Here is a 16,064-nt window from a genome sequence, read left to right on the forward strand (position 1 = left end):
TGAAATATAAAGCGGTTAGAAATTTGTAGAAATTTGCCAATTCAGAAAAAATATGTGGAAAATAGCATCCATCCATTGAAATTCAAAACAAAAATGGTCAAACTAAATTCCTACCAGTTCATCAAGACAAGGAAAGATGGTAACATTTCCTATCAGTTAATTAAACCAGTTAAAATATCAACCGAAAGAATAGAAGTGCAAGGCTAATCATTTCTCCAGGTATCCTGAGAAGCAAAAGCTTACACTGCAAATATGACCAGAGTAGAATGTATCAGAGGGAATGCAACATTTACATCTTTCAGACAACCAAGTCTATCTTAGCCAGGAAAAAACCAAAGCTATTCCATATGATGGCCGCTGTCAAGTGCATTATGACCTTAATTTGCAAACTTCCAGATGCCCTACCTTGTAACATGAAATTACAAGTAAGGACTCTAGAACAGTGACGCTAACGACTTAATAATTAACACAGGAACCGCATTTATTAGCTCTCTAACTAGTCCTTCAGACCATAACTGAAGCATACTGTATCATAGTGAAATAATCTTTCAACTCTTCAGTTTGTATTGTGAGTGCCCTTATTCCTTCTCTACACTTCTTTGAAACAAAGATTTGATTTTTTTTTTTTAGTAATTAGACCTGAATTTCTATGCAGGACCTCAAACTTCTTTTACTGGTCAGAGGCTGTAATAACAAATATGCCTTTAATAACAGATTCCTCAAATTATAAAGGATGTAACCATTACACACAAGCAACAATTTCTAATACAAGTACCTCCCTTCCCTTTCAGTCAACATTTAAGGATTGAAATAGACATTTTCTTACTCAAGAACATCTGCAATTAGGGTTTCTTTCTTTGGTTGGGTTTTTCTGAGAGGTGGCCTATAAACATGCTTTATCAGTCAGAATGCATTCTTCTGATCTGCAGTGTGACCACATACAAATTTCTTACTTCAGAAATCCACCTGCTGCCTGACTAGTCGTTTATGTTATGATCTTCCTAAGACCACGTTTATCTAAACTTTAATATGCAAAATTACAGAGGTTCAGATAACCTCTGTAAGGTCAGACTCAGAAAACAGAAAGGGACAGATGAACAGGCAGGAAGGGATAAAAAGCACAAGACACATTCATCAGCAAAATTTTCACCTCACTGTACAATATCTTCCTAATGCTTGCACTCATTAAGAAAATGTTGGTTTGCAGTGCCCACAGCAAGCACAAAGTCAAGAGGTAACCAACAGAGGTCTGTATCTACGGTAGGTACAACATATGCAGTTGCCATAGCTTTTCCCTAATAGAAAGTGACTAAACATATACATGTGTATACACAATTAGCAGATTCCTCATCTAAACCAGCAGTACTTTTCTGAAGGTTTCCACCTATAGGAGCAAGGGCCAGAGAAAGTGCATAAACAAGGTGCTGGAAACAGCTTACTTCTAAAACACTAGACAGTCCAGACCTTACCTGATGATGCCAACTGCTGTGCCTACAATTTATTTTCATCAGTGCTTCCATTGCTAGAAGCTACTACTTTAGAAAAAAATTTAAGAAAAAAAAAAAAAAACACTAGCATAAGTAGTTTCCAAACACATCTCTGCAGATAACTAAGTATTATGCAGTTATGCAGCTGCTCTATTTACTTGAACATTACTCCTAATATTTTAGATGTTAGCTTAGGTCTTAAAATATCCTTGAAAATACACCTTTTATGTGAAATCAAATGTTAAGCTTATCATGTATTAACACATGTTCAACAACAGACATTACTATTGACTGCTACCAGAATAAACTGTTTCTCAGGAAGGAGTGCTCCAATAAAGTGAAAGCTAGACCACTGGAGAATGAGTTTCGTTGTGTAAATACATCGGAACACCCTAGGATACCCACAACCTCAAAGTAAATTGTTGCAAATTGTATGAAGACTTACACTGACACGACTTGAAGATGATGTTCTTCCTTCCATTATTTTCTCTACTGAAAAAAAGATACAAAATAAACTTAGCAATTTGTGCTTTACTTATTCAGAGGGAAGCAGGACCACAATAATAGATAGTAAGCAAGAACAAGAAAATAATTTTTGCGCAAGCTAGAGCACAGAAAACTCATTTGGGTTGGATGGGACCTTTAAAAGATCACCTAGCCCACCCCCCCCCAGCCACAGGCTGGGACATCTTTCACTAGATCAGATTGCTCAAAGCCCCACCCAACCTGACCTTGAACACTTCGAATGATGGGGCACCCACAACTTCTCTGGGCAACCTCTTCCAGTCTCACCACCCTCATTGTAAAAAATTTCTTCTTTATGTCCAACCTAAATCTACTCTCTTTAAGCTTAAAACCATTGTCCTTTGCCCTGTCACTAAAGGTCTTGGTAAAAAGTCATTGACAGCCACAATAAAAGAGATATGCTCGGGCAAGGCTCTGGATGGTCAGAGTGGACAGAACTGTTAACAAAATTTTGACTAGAATTTGTCTTTATTGAAGGCATTTACTGCTTAACTCCCCTAGCAAGCATGCAACTAATAAGCAATTCAGGCTTTGATTATAAAGTGAAAAGGAGTCACAGAAGACACCTGTAACATTACAGGAGCCCCAAGAAGAAATAAAATTAAAGGATTCCTGTCAACAGATACACTTCTTCCTCAAAGGAAGCTTCAGAGCTTCCAACATTCATAGAGATTTATTCTTTTTATAAAAATACTCTGTATGACTCCAGTGTAAGACCTTCAAACCTCAGAGCAAGTTTGAAGGCCTTTAACCTCGTGTACTTTCATTTAGCTCGGCGGTTTTTCAACTTACAGCCCCAGTCCCCCGGTGTGGGGAACAGCAACACCTACAGACTATTAAAAGAAAAGCCAAACTACTGCCCATTCCGACGCCAGCAAAGAGGAACAGCTGGCAAACGGCGGCCTTCTGACAGCGCTGACAGGGGCACCACCCGGGCTGTCAGCCCTCAGCCCGTCCCTACCACACCAGAGGCCGCCGCCGAGTGGGCCGGTGGGGCAGAGCACCCCCGGCTCCAAACCCTGCGGCCCACTCCTCCCGTGGGGAAGGAAAGGGGCTTCTCACTGACAGACAGCAAGCGCCGAGGGTCGGCCATCCCGCCTTCCCACGCTCTCTCCTTAGCCTCCTCACAACGGGGCAGCAACACCGCCACCACTCTTCTCTTCCCTCCCTTCCCTTCCCTTCCCTTCCTTCCTTCCTTCCTTCCTTCCTCTCTCTCTCCCTCCCTCCCCACGGTATCCGGCCGCTCACCCACCCTCCCCTACCGGCTTTGCTCGCTGCAGATACCCCGTGAGGCGCGGATGGCCCGGGCCCAGCCCCGTCCCCAGCCAGCGGTAACACCGACGGCGCAGGGCCTAACGGAACGCTACCAGCCACCTTCACTTCAGCTTTACCACCCACCCCCCTTCCGCGGGGAGCGAACCATATCAGTAGCACTCACCGACACAGCTGCGCCGCCGCTGCCGCCGTTGTTGTTTACCCAGGCCCCGCCGTCGCCTGCGCAGCTTTCCGCCGGTACTTCCGGGCTGGGCACCGCCTCCGCCCGGCCCGGGAAGGCCGCCCCGCCTCGTAACGGCAGCAACCGTCTCCCTTCCCTGAGGCGCTGCCGGTGCTTCCCTCAGCGCCCCCACCCGCCATGTCCCCCACCGCGCACTGCCTGACCGAATGTCGGCCCTACGGACCGGCCGCGACCCCTCCAGCCTGCTTCTCCCTCACAGCCGGGCCTGGCCGCCCCGGGTGTCGATTTCATAGGGTTTAGCCTGCCACGGAACGGCTGAGGTGGGGAGGGGGGGATGCAAATGGCGTGGAGCAAACGCTAGCGCCGCAGGTGTGGCTGTTATACACGTTTCCCCGCACCTGACGAACTGCGGAGTAGTAACAACACGTAGTAGTTCTGCCAATGCAATAAAATACAGCTAAAGGAAGCGCAGGCTAGCAAACCCGAAGGAAATGAGAGAAACATACAATTTGCGGCAGGAATCGAGAAAAACCTCGGTATTTTTTAAAAAGGTAGACATGAAGTAATAGACAAGCCAAGCGGGTTCAAATTGCACCTTGCCAATCACGTTTTTCCTCATTAGCCTTCAGCCCTCGTTTCAGGGCGGCTCGGCTGCCCCTATAAACACCCCTTCCCTCTCCAGTTACTGGGGTTTTAGCCAGTGGCCTTGGAAATCCTCCCGCAGCCAACAGGAGGCAGAGACTGGTTAGTTGGGGTTTGTGTTTGGGGGGTTTCTTTTTGCCTCTTTTTTTTTTTTTTTCCCCCCAGAGTAGCTTCAGAATTGTAAATTTTGTGTATAGCTGTTTTGTCCTCTTGGTAGTACTTTCGTATCAAGTAATGGAAAGCTGTGCAAAACTAGTTCTGACAACTTTTTAGTTTCACTTCTAAGAGGTTTTGCTTTTAACTCATGGTTAGGTGTAAATTACGAACGTGAGATGTTAGCTTGGAACGATCTGAAACACTTTAGATGGCCTTAACCATCAGCAACTGCTAGATTTTATAGATACACCAGAGAATGAAGTACACAAAGTAATGAAACCTGAACTAAGATGGGTTTATTTTCTTTAATACAGGGAAATTGTATATGGTCCAGAGAGAAAAATATTTCTATCTATGATGATGACAGATTCTACAGGAGAGCAAACGGTAATGTTGGGCTTTACTAGAAGAGGAAACTGTTTTTAAATGGAAAATCTCATAAAGAGTAATACTTATACTGCAGTAGTGTTTCAAATATGCTGACTGCTGTAACAATCACTAGCTGAATTTACAGCTGGAGAATCTTACTACCCAAACAGAAAAACGGGAGGAAGGGAAAGAAGGATTTTTTTTCCCCAACGGTAATTTTTTTAAAATCAAAATTGCAATTGTAAAGGCTGCCAGAATAAACACCCTTGAATATTGTATTTCTAGTCAATGAAGTACAAGCAGCAGTGAACACTGATTTAAAATGCATGTTTACCAAAAACAAGTAAACGCATTATGCATCTATACCTAGAACACTCTACAACTGCTGCTTTTTAATTCTATAAATGACACTATTAGTCTGGAGGATTAATTTTATTGTAGTAAGTATATGATTCCAAGCTGCTACTCAAGTGAAGTCTTAAGTGACGGCCTACTATGAATTGCTTCAGAACTTTTCAGTTTGCACCTTGAAGGCAATTTTAGGAAGGGAAGTCATACCTATGCCTGATGTAAAACTGTATTTTTTTGTTTCTGCTTCCTGAAATCTTCCTAAACTTTTCACAATGCTTTGTAAGTTAGATATTTAAGTAGATGTTCTATATTACATACACAGGGTTTAATTCGGAATCCTGTATCCTTGTTTTGTTTTGGAACTGAAAAAGCAATATGGTTGCCAGTATCTGAAGTAAGAGCATAGTAATTCCTGTTCATAGTATGTTGGGAAACTACAGTCTGCAACTTTTTAGGAGTGAGGAGAGAAAGGGACAGAGACAAGTGTGGGACAGCGTGCCACTCTGAGGAAACTACATTTATCTATTCCTAATTGTTATGGAATGCTTCCTCTGTGCTTCGCCTTTCTCCATAGATACCTTTCCTTAAACCATGTCTGTTTTTCTCCTGCTTCATTGCATTGGGAAAACAACATGAATACAGGTAGCTCCCTCCCTCCTAAATATGACCTTTTCTGTGTGAATTGCCCATATTTCAGTAGTATAGCAACCAGAGACTGTCCTCCCACCTCCTTTGTGTCTTTCATGCCTTCCTGCAGAATGAAAAAATCATAGATGAACGCATGCACTTGCAACTTCTTTGTGCTGTTTCCATTCCAAGAAACTGCCAAGACAGTAAATGGTTTACATATTATAGAATCTGATTCCCCCCCACCCCCCTTTTTCTATGTGTACTTATTATGTGAGATTAAAATGGAGAAGGTAGCATTTTCTAGCCTACTCGCTATTAATCAGAAGACGAGAATGACCCTGAAGAGATGACTTAACATCTCTGATCCAATGGAGATTGCTCAAAAGGAAAATGTGTATGTTGTTGCGCTGTTGAAAGCAAAGGACTTCTTTGTAATTTGGAAGTGTAAGAAATAATTTTCAATATGCTAAGCAGCTTACTCAAGGCAAGTTGATAAAGGAATTGGCTTGACTCCAACTCAAGTCACTTATATGAAAGTTTTTAGATCACTTTCTGTCCTAATAATCAGCTTTATCAGATGGTATAGTGAGTTTTAACATAGTCAGAATGTGATTTACTGTGTTCTAAAACCCGTTAGTTCAGCAAGAAAAATTTAAAGGTATATGGTAGCTTGTACCAACGTATTTGCCAAATATAACTTCATATAAACCATTTGCCAAAACAAAATTACTGCGTTAAGATGATAAATTAATTTTAAAAATACTGATAGTTGTGGGAATGTAAAGCTTGCAAATCTCTGCTGTTGGGACAAAAATCCTATAAAAGTCATGTTATAACCACACCAAAGCTTACCCCATGTATACCATTCTACAGCCAGAGACAGTCAGCAATAGATTGTAGAGTTATTAGGAAAATAGAAGGTTATGATAAGCTTAATCTTTTAGTTGCGTAGAAACCACTTCCTGGCATAATTCTTCTCAGTTGATCAGTCATACAAGTTGAAAAATTATCTTAGCTGAAACTAGAGACCTCAATTTAGTCTCATAGAAGTTTGCTGAATGGACTTTCTTTTCTCCTGTTCCTGGATCACAGTGGCTAGCTTATTCTGACATCCATTCCACAATTTCCACATGGCAAGTGCTTGCAAGGATGAGCAAGTAACTGGAGAGATTAATGTACTGCTGTTGGTATTCAGGAACTGAAGCCTGCGAGAGCAGACTTTACAAGCAGCTGGCTTACTACAGACCATCAAGAGACAGTCTGTATCAATGAGTATTTTGTTTGTAACTACTTCTAAATCTCAATTCTAATGCAATAGGTTTTCTTTATGTAGATGTTGTATGGAGGTCTATCACTACATTGACGCTGTCTTCTTAATTTGTAGTGGCTAGAGATACGGCACAAACTAAGCTTGAGGAAACTGATAGAGGGTTCAGAGTATCCAGAGGAACTGAAGTATGACTTCAATATAAAAGGGGAACTGAGGCATCTGGATACAAACGAGCCCTTTGTTTTCAATTATTACAAGAATTCACTTGAGCAGAATCATAAACGCTATCAAGTTTTGGGACATTTGATTACCCAGTATGTTTATGAGCTCCTGGAAAGAGTCTGCATGCTGCAGAAAGTTTATATTCCTACTGATGCTACAGAGGATGAACCAAAAACTTTCTTTTTCATGAGTGAGAATGCACTAACAAGTTCCTCTAGCCTCATTGTCCTTCTTCAAGACCGTGGAGTTTTCCGTGCTGGACAATGGGGGCAAAGGACAATTGTCAGTGAGGGCCTGGAGCATGGAACACAAATACCATTCATCAAAATGGCCCTTCAAAGCCACGGGGGAGTGATTGTACTGAATCCCAATGACAACTTTGTTGATCTGAAGACTGAAAAGGAGAAGTTAAGCTTTTCTACCAGGGAAGAATCACCGCCTCCTACACAGTCCATCTGGGGGATCCCCAAGAGGGGCAGCAGCAGCCCCGAGGAACATACCTTGTATGTATGGGATCATTTCATTTCAAAGAGTGCAGCCAAGAATGTGGCCTTCATTGCCCATGGCTATGGTGGCTTGGTGTTTGTTGAGCTGCTGGTGCAGAGAAAATGTGAGGTTATGAATAAAGTGTACTCTGTGGCATTCATTGACTCTATGCATGACACACAGCACCAGGCTAGAAGCGATCCACAAACACAAAAATGGATACAGACATACTGCCGTGAATGGGTGTCAAACAGTAAGCCTCTAGGTAAAGCTGTAGGTTCTCTCATGAAAGTGAATTGTCCTGTTGTCTCTGCTGGAACGGAAAAGTATGGTTTAGCACCCTCCTGCTCCTTATGTGCCATCTTTAAGTACCTGAAGAGCACGCTGAAAGGCAAGACCGCAACACCCTCTAGGCATTCACCTGTTTTAACCCGAAGCAGCACAAGTAAGAAGAGAGGCAACAAATAAAGGTATGCCGACTTGTTCTCAATAGTGGTCTCTTCCTTTCATAACTGCCCCTGCACCTTTCAGTCATCTAAGGACCTTCCTCTCACTGTGGAGTAACTTACACTTCTAAGTTTGCAGCTAGTTTGTTTTTTGAGAAACACACAAATACAAGTAGAACTATTAAGAAAGATGCGCACTGTTGAAAGCTTTAAGCCACAACCCTTCGGCTAGCTGTAAAATTAAAAGTTGCACCAAATAAAGATATTAGGATATATCAACTCTCATCTGCACCGTTTTTTCCAAATAAAGATTCTGCACTTAATGGCTCTATAATCAGACTAAGCTATCAGGAAAACACTTAAGTGCATAGCTTTCATTAAAAGGACAAATCTGGAAAACAAAGACCATGTAAAGGATCTATTTCCTCCCCATTTTATACCATATAGTGCTTAAAATCTTTCAAAAGCTGAAACATCCACCTTCCTCCCTGAAACATTACTGTTAAGTTGAACAATACTTCAGGGAACTTCAGGGAACTACTAGTATCTTCCCTCCAGTCAGAGACAGTATGACCCAAACATGAGTAATTTCTGTTTTAAGGACAGCTAAACCAGTGAGATTACTGGCCATGAGCTGCTACAGAAATACAATACTCTAGCAACCTGCAGTTACCCAGGCGATGCAAAAGAATGTCACTGCAGTTTTATCTCAGCTGTTTAATTTCAGACAGAGGCAGGAACTAGAGACAGCTTTTAAATGTCCATATTCAAGGTGTACAATTTACACAAGCAGGTAAAATAATCTTTAAAGTGAATGTAAACAAAATGGTTGTTCTGAATTTCCAGTTTAATCCTGTGGAAATTACATGTGCTCAGTGGCTGCAAAAGAGCTTTGAAGGCTGACAAAACCTTGTCCTATGCCTTCAGTTCCCATCTCAGTCAAAAAAATTGTTGAACAGTAATACTGGGTACCAGAGAAAAGAGAGTGTCAACTTCCCTTTTATGTTTAGATTCATTTCAGTCATCTCTAACGCTGTTTGAAAAAGCTTCCATCCCATTATCCAGTAATGGGTAAAAGTGTAAGATTCCACTGGAAAGGCACAGTCAGTTCAATGCTCTTGAGAGCAAGCATAGCTTTTTAAATAGACTGGTTTACTGTTATTACATCTGAATGAAAATGGTACTAAATAGATAATTAATAGAATATATGGTGCTTTAGTCCACTTAAAAAGTTGCACTAGAGACACCATCATTGAGGATGCATACAACCTGCCTCTTTTGTAGGAACTGGTCAGCATGCAACTCAAAGAACACTTGCTTGTGTGAATTCTATGCACGAACATACAGCTATTTACCAGAGAAGTATGAGGTGACAGAATATCTGTCTTCAGAAGGAGACCAATATGATCCTTCAACATTAATACTCAAACTCTCCCACGGTGTCAGAGGTGGCTAAAACTGCTTGAAGAATAAAAGGGATCTAGAACATCAGTCATTTCTGTAATTCTTTGTCTCGGGTCATTCCATTAAATTCCTTGGTAGAGAAGGTCGTATTTAGGAATGTTTCTGGGATCAATAGGACTTCTCACAATGAGCTTTCCACGCATTGCCCCACGGTAAATCACCTCAACCAGATCTATAAAGTCTTGCTTTGTTTTGAAGCTTCCTACAAATTTGGTATGGTCTGGAGACCTAAAAATAAGCATAAAATAAAGGTAGAGTCATAATGTTAAAGTGTTCAAAGCAAAACTACCTAAAGACAAGAGAAGACATATAATGACATTAGGGGTTCTGATTTGGCCATTCTGAAAGAATGAAACACAGTGGTAATGGCATAATCAAGTCAGGGGTATACTGTGACCTCCAAAGTCCAAAAAGGTGCAGTGTCGTGTCTGAGGCTTTAACCATACTATTTTTTGCAGAATTCAGGCATGTTTCCCAGCTGACACTTATTGCATCAGAGCATATTTCAGAATGCTTCTTAATTTTATGTCCTCCTGGATTCCTACAGAGTTCTCAATGCAGATGCTGGTAGCAACATTATAATTTTCAAACGTTATCTTCCCCAGACACAGTAACATAAAGATTGATAATTCTTACAGACCTAATAGATAATGCCAGTTAGAATGACATACCCATAATCAACCTTCATGTGTTGTCCATTGAAGAAAAATACAGTAGATGGAATATAACTGATGTCAAAATACTGGGTGTACACTGGAACCTTGTCTACGTCCACCAGATAAATGACTGCCATTTTACTTAGGTCATGAGCTGTCTTTGCAAGCTGAAAATAGTGAGAAAGATGGATATGACAAATGGGTTGACACACAAGAGGAAAAAGGGTGGCCATCTTTATAAAGTCTGTTTCCCTTATGTCTTATCAGTTTAAGCTGGGCTAGAATATCACGTCTTCTCTACTTCAAGCACTTTGTACACCCACTACAATAACATAAACATTTACTTAATTTTCAAACTGTTTTATGAATACAGTATTATTTGATTTTACATTTGTCACCAAAATTTTCAGGAGACACCATATTATCTAAAACTAGCATATGATATTCTCTTGTATGCAACAGGTATACTAGTAGAGTTTATTTTTTTAAAAATTTGAAAAAAAAAAAAAATTGCTCTTACAATATCATCGAGCTGCAGACAAACAGCATCGTTATCTCTTCCAAACCGGAGAACCAAAACCTTCTCGGCCACGCTTTTTATTGCTTGATCCACTTCCCTCTTACAGGTCAGCTTGGGCAGCAAAAAACTCATCCTGACAGACCACGGCTTCCACTAAAATCCCTAGTCAGGGAGGAAAATAAAAAAACCAAAACAAAAACCTGCGTCAAAAACCAGCGAAGCTTCTCCATACTATTTAAGGAAAAAAAAAAAAAAAGTAAATAAACCACCGAGCACCACAACTGGCTGAAAACCCCTGGGGCTCCAGCCTCTGCACCACGCCCCAGCCCAGCAGGGCCCAGGCGCAACCCCCCCCGCCCCCAACCCCCGCAGGGCCTCGCCCCGTACCAGGGGCAGCGGCAGGACCCCCCCGGCATCCCTCCTTAGGGCCCAGAGGCTCCCCCCGGAGAATCACCGCACCCCGCAAAGCCCCGCGGTGCGGGGAGAGGAGAAGGCCGGAACCTTCGCCGCGCCGCCACGGAACCTCGAGGGCGGCCAAGGCGCCCGGCGGACCGGGCCCTGCCCGCGCATGCGCAGGCCGCTCGCCCTGAGGTGAGATGGAGATGGCGGCGAGGTGGGCGCAGCTACGGGGTGGCTGGTAGATACGTCCGCCGCACAGAGGCGTCCACCCGCCCCCTTCCCTTCCCAGGCGGGACGAGACGGAGGCCAGGCGGGTTAGAGCGTGGCCGGAGCTTGGGCAGGTGCGGGCGCAGCCGCTGGAGGTGGAGGCCTCTCCCGTCCCGTGTTTCCCGTCAGCGGGCGGGGGGTACCGGCGAGAGACTCGCCTGCGGGCCCGAGGCGCTGAGGTGGCCGCCGGTGGCTCCCGGGGACGTTGGGAGCGCCCGCTCGCCTCCCTGCCGTGCCGCCCAACCCGGCTTTCCTCGGCGGGCGCGGATCGGGCCTACGACGCGGTGCTCAGGAGCCCGCGCGTCCCCGCCGGTGTTCCCGGGTCGGCGGCGCGGCGCAGCGCGGTGCTTCGAGGTGTTGCCTGGCTTCTGGCGGTTGGGTTCGATTATGGGCTGCCTTTAAAGTTGTTAAGAGAGTGTGGTGCCGCGCTCTCTGGAAGAGCCGCGTGGTTCCTCACCCTGGTCTGGCGCCCTCCCCACACCGCGGCTGTACAGGCCTGCCCGCAGCCAGGCGTGGGCATCGGTGCTGGGGGAAGTAAGGGGAGTTATTGAGTCTCTGAAATATCGGTGAAGGGGCCTTCCTGTTCCTGGGATTAGTTACAGTGAAGTAATGCTAAAAAAAAAACCAAACAGAAAAATAATTTCAGTCCTACCAACCTCGGTTCTTCAGAGGGATTTAGAGTAATTCTTGCAGTAAAGACACGGTAGCGTGCATGTTAGACACAATGAAAGGTAACTTGGGCTTTATCAAAAGCTGCCATCAAGTATTCAGATTGCGTAGATCTGCCTTTCAACTACTGACTTAATTGGAGCTCTAGGAATGTAAGTTAACTGAGGAACTGATCCCTTGGTTGCTGCAACCCAGACAACATACTTTTTTGATTATTGCTTTTGACACTATGTGTAATACTTGAATGTAAAATGATGAACATCTATATAGTAATAGGTTTTTTGTCTGATTTTCTTAACTGCAGCCTTACTAGGTTGTTGGGTTTTTGTTATTATTTCGTTGGGGTTTTTTTAATTTTATCTTAATTACAGTAGAAAATGAAAGATCAGCCACCAATTTGACCAATTACAGTACTGTAAAATGCACGCCAACTTATATATTATTTCCTAATAATATGCTGCTCTTTCTGTGGCTCTTTATCTGGGCAGGCACATATATATAACCCCAATGTTAGGTTTAACTTGTTTTGTATGTCAAATTATTTTCAGGTGATAAGTTATTAGGGAGTGTATGAATTTTGCTTTTAAAATTTGGAGCTTTGTTTTTGCTAAATTGTTTTCTCAATCATCGAAACTTCACTGATTTTACCTAAGTAGGTTTGCATAGGACAAGGAAAATAAAGGTTCTCTGGTGTTTTGATTTTTGCAGACCTTTTACATTTAAATACAGATGTGTATGAAATTAAGGGGACAGCGTTTTTTTGTCTCCTTAGCTTTACGTGCCAACATCAACTTCACAGGCAATTTAGCAAAAAGAAAAAAGATGGTCTTTTCCTATACTAGTTGTTTATTCTTCCATCTCTTCTTTCTAGGAAGTGTCTGGTAAATCAGATGTGGGAACTCATTTGGGTGGGATGATAACCAGCTATTCTTTTTCTTTCTCCACTTCCTGGTTAGCTGTCCCTAAGATAGGTTCCCTATTTGGCTCATAGTGCGACCGTGTGAATGCTTGCACTGCTGAGGGAGCCAGGAACAAGGAGCTCAGGGGACATAAGAGTGCCTTCAGTGGCAGTAGCGTTGGCCTAGCAAAACTATAGCATTCGTAGTTTCAGTAGTTCCAGTGACCTGCAATGTGGAAATGCACAAAAGAGGGAAGACCTCAGTGGTACACTTTGCCAACAGAGCTTTCGCAAAAGATAATGGTGAAAGCAAAAATGTGATCTTCTGTGATAGAGAGTTTTCCCAGAAAATGTTACAAGATTAAGCATCTTGTCTGTTTTCACAGTATACGTAAATTCGGTAGGCACCTGTGGACGTGTATAAAAATATTTTGGGTCTCCATGCATGCAGCATTTTGCTTGCTTTGGTTGTGAAGGTTCTTACTTGTCATGTTATACAGATAATTTAAATAGAGCTCAGGCAATACTTAAGGGTTGTTTGAGCACATTTTGAGTTGCAGTAAGTATAGCTGTTTGAAGCAGCAGAGCTAACCGTGTCTCCTCACAGCAGTGCAACACACGCTGTTTTTATTTAGAAAACAGTAGAAAAGTGGAAGCAGGTGTTTCTAGTATTCTCCAAGAAGTAAGTTACTGTCTGTCAGTGTTACTAAGGATGAAAATCCGTGTATGTTTTCTTCATGATTTCTGACAGGTTTTTTCCCCTCTTACTGGTGTTTTGCAGATAAGTGTTTGAACACAGCACATGTCTAGGCATGCAGTCTGCTAACGTGCTTCTGAAAAAAATTATAAGAAATTCTGTCTTTCCATTTGCTGCGCAACATGGGATGAAAAAGGATTTGTTTCCACTCAGTAGAACTCTGAGTTTATCACTTTGCCTGAAGCAGGACAATTCAGCCAGTCCCTCAGGAAAACTAGATTTAGATGCGTGGAAGAAGGTAATGAAGTCTGGGTTGCAAGAAGAAGTCAGTGAGATGGTCTCTGAGCAGAAGGAGCTTTCCACTTTGGCTGCTGCACGTGAGATTTTAGAGATGTGGAGACTAGCTGGCAGATCAGTTCCAGAAAATATCACTGAAGAGCAGCTAAAAACGTTTATGGAATGTCCTTCCAAGTCGGCCAAAAAGAAGTATTTAAAATATTTGCATCTCAAAGAGCTTTACAAGAAAAACGACAAAAGAAAGATGGATGAGAAAAGGGAAAGGAGGCTGGAAACACAAAAGCAAGCTTCAGAAACTGATGAGACCAAAAGGAATTCATTCGTGTGTTTGTGGGCCAATGCTATGGATAAAGCATACAGTTGGAGGGTTGCTCAGTCTATGATCTTTGGCCAACCTCTAATATTTGACATGTCTTATGAAAAAGATATGTCAGTCCGAGAAGTCGCAAATACAGTGAGACAGATAGTATTAAGTGAAGGCTGCAATCGAAGATCTGTGGATCCATTCCACATCCACTTCTGTAACTTGAAAGACGACAGCCTCTATCATAAGGAATTTATCAAGCATTATAGAGAGGCATGGAGCAAATTGCTTATCACTGTGACAGACCAGTGCTACACTGATATCTTTCCAAAGGATAAGCTTATCTATCTGACTGCTGATTCTCCCAAAGTAATGAAAACATTCGATCATGATAAAATCTATATTGTTGGGTCGATGGTTGACAAGAGCATAAAAACAGGAGTCTCTTTAGCACGGGCAAAGCGATTGGGGCTGGAGACTGCGGCCCTTCCATTGGAGAAGTACTTGCTTTGGAATTCTGGTGCCAAAAATCTCACACTGGATCAAATGATGCGTATTTTATTAACCTTGAAAGATACTGGAGACTGGAAGAAGGCTCTGGAATTTGTTCCAAAAAGGAAATATTGTGGCTTTGTAAGCAGGCCTGTGCATGAACTGAAAAAAACCTTAACCCTGATCAACACACTTAAACTTGGAAAGCGACAGGAAGAAGCGGGAAGGCAATTTGCCAAGAACTACTCTAAGAAGCTAACGCAAAAGTAGAGTGATGGGGAAGGGAATGATTTATTACGGACAAACTGTGCCCCTGAATGCTCCAGTTTCTCAGGACTTCTAGAAGTTGATGCGGCTATTTATCGCTAAAAATGCCTTTGTTGGTCAAGTTTGAAAGGACGCTTGTTAGGAATTTTTTTTTAAAATTACACCTTAGTATTCCAGCTGTTTGAATTTATTCACATTATTGAAATCATGTAAGAGAAATGAGATAATCTGTTCTAAAAAAAAGTCTCTGTACAAAAAAATACAAATCTGTTTGGTTGAGTCATGCTGGGATGAGGGTAACTGGAACTGAATGCAAAGGTGGTTCTTCAGAGAATTCCTCAGTGCTTTGGGTTTGCAGTGGGTGGAGGCAATCCGCAGTCACCTTCTCAAAGGTTAGCAGAGATGAAATAGAAGAGACCTTTTTCCCTATTACTTTGGTGTGTAGCTGAATTGACTTTTGATAACCGAACTAAAAACGCATGGTTGAAACCTAGCATGAATTTGGTGAGTTGCACTGTTTGTTTCTTGGTGTTGTGTCTGGCATGAATCAAGTCCCTGTCTGGGAGGAATAATCCAAATTTTCTTGACCCTGCCAAAAACCTACCTTATATAGTTTTGTGTAAGGCTCATTCCCGAGTTGCCTGTGTTTTCAGTCTGTGTAATGTAGATTTCCCAAACTGCTGGAACTTAGATAAATAGACCTGTTAGTAAATACTTCTGGGAGTAGAGAGCCTTTCGGTATTTCTCACAGCTGAAAATGTACAGATGGTTTTCTCTGTGAAGGCCTGTGTTCAGGCTGCAGAGCTACAGTGGGCACCTTGTTAAATGTGGTTCCTTCTGCTGCCTGGAGGCGGAGGGATTTCTTGGTGCCTTTACAGGCGCTTATATCTTTTTCATTTAGTCTGCTTGACTACCCAGATGCTTAAAAGTCAGTGATGGCAGATGTTGGGTTTTGGTCCTGAAAATTGAAGAACTGAGCAGGGAATGTAATTTTGAAGAGCAGGCTTCAGATGTACCGTGGGCTGGTGGTGATCACAGAATCTTCTTGGTTGGAAGGGACCTTTGAGATCATCAAGTCCAACCACCAAAAAAAA

At 42.5% G+C, this 16,064-nt stretch overlaps 4 protein-coding genes across 6 annotated transcripts in view; 2 read left to right on the forward strand and 2 right to left on the reverse strand.

The window, feature by feature from the left end:
• Positions 1-3,715, reverse strand: part of SENP7 (SUMO specific peptidase 7) — a 47,682-nt gene extending 43,967 nt beyond the window's left edge. Inside the window, exons 1-2 of one of the 2 annotated variants that reach the window (XM_074155279.1) lie at positions 3,451-3,715; positions 1,933-1,979 (exon numbers count right to left, since the gene is read on the reverse strand). In XM_074155279.1, the coding sequence (XP_074011380.1) occupies positions 1,933-1,968 (36 nt within the window). In that variant the 5' untranslated portion in view covers positions 1,969-1,979; positions 3,451-3,715. The remainder of the gene's footprint in view (positions 1-1,932; positions 1,980-3,450) is intronic. The other variant, XM_074155190.1, reaches the window with a different exon arrangement.
• Positions 3,716-4,623: 908 nt separating this feature from the next.
• Positions 4,624-8,062, forward strand: LOC141475700 (putative protein ARB2BP). Its single transcript, XM_074164219.1, has 2 exons — positions 4,624-4,653; positions 7,001-8,062. The coding sequence occupies exons 1-2, from the start codon at positions 4,624-4,626 to the stop codon at positions 8,060-8,062; spliced, it is 1,092 nt and encodes a 363-aa protein (XP_074020320.1).
• A 684-nt stretch (positions 8,063-8,746) lies between these two features.
• TXNL4B (thioredoxin like 4B) lies at positions 8,747-10,812 on the reverse strand. Its single transcript, XM_074154225.1, has 3 exons — positions 10,681-10,812; positions 10,176-10,327; positions 8,747-9,732 (listed from the first exon to the last, which is right to left on the reverse strand). The coding sequence occupies exons 1-3, from the start codon at positions 10,810-10,812 to the stop codon at positions 9,567-9,569; spliced, it is 450 nt and encodes a 149-aa protein (XP_074010326.1). The 3' UTR covers positions 8,747-9,566.
• Positions 10,813-11,263: 451 nt separating this feature from the next.
• Positions 11,264-15,468, forward strand: TRMT10C (tRNA methyltransferase 10C, mitochondrial RNase P subunit). 2 transcript variants are annotated; one of them, XM_074154235.1, is made up of 2 exons: positions 11,264-11,420; positions 13,695-15,468. In XM_074154235.1, exon 2 carries the CDS (start codon positions 13,726-13,728, stop codon positions 14,971-14,973), a length of 1,248 nt encoding a protein of 415 aa, XP_074010336.1. In that variant the 5' UTR covers positions 11,264-11,420; positions 13,695-13,725; the 3' UTR covers positions 14,974-15,468. The 2 variants fall into 2 exon arrangements, with proteins under 2 accessions (XP_074010336.1, XP_074010344.1); XM_074154243.1 differs by having other exon boundaries at positions 11,264-11,293.
• Positions 15,469-16,064: the final 596 nt, after the last annotated feature.

This window comes from Numenius arquata, chromosome 1 (assembly GCF_964106895.1).
Source record: "Numenius arquata chromosome 1, bNumArq3.hap1.1, whole genome shotgun sequence".
Classification (NCBI taxonomy): domain Eukaryota; kingdom Metazoa; phylum Chordata; class Aves; order Charadriiformes; family Scolopacidae; genus Numenius; species Numenius arquata.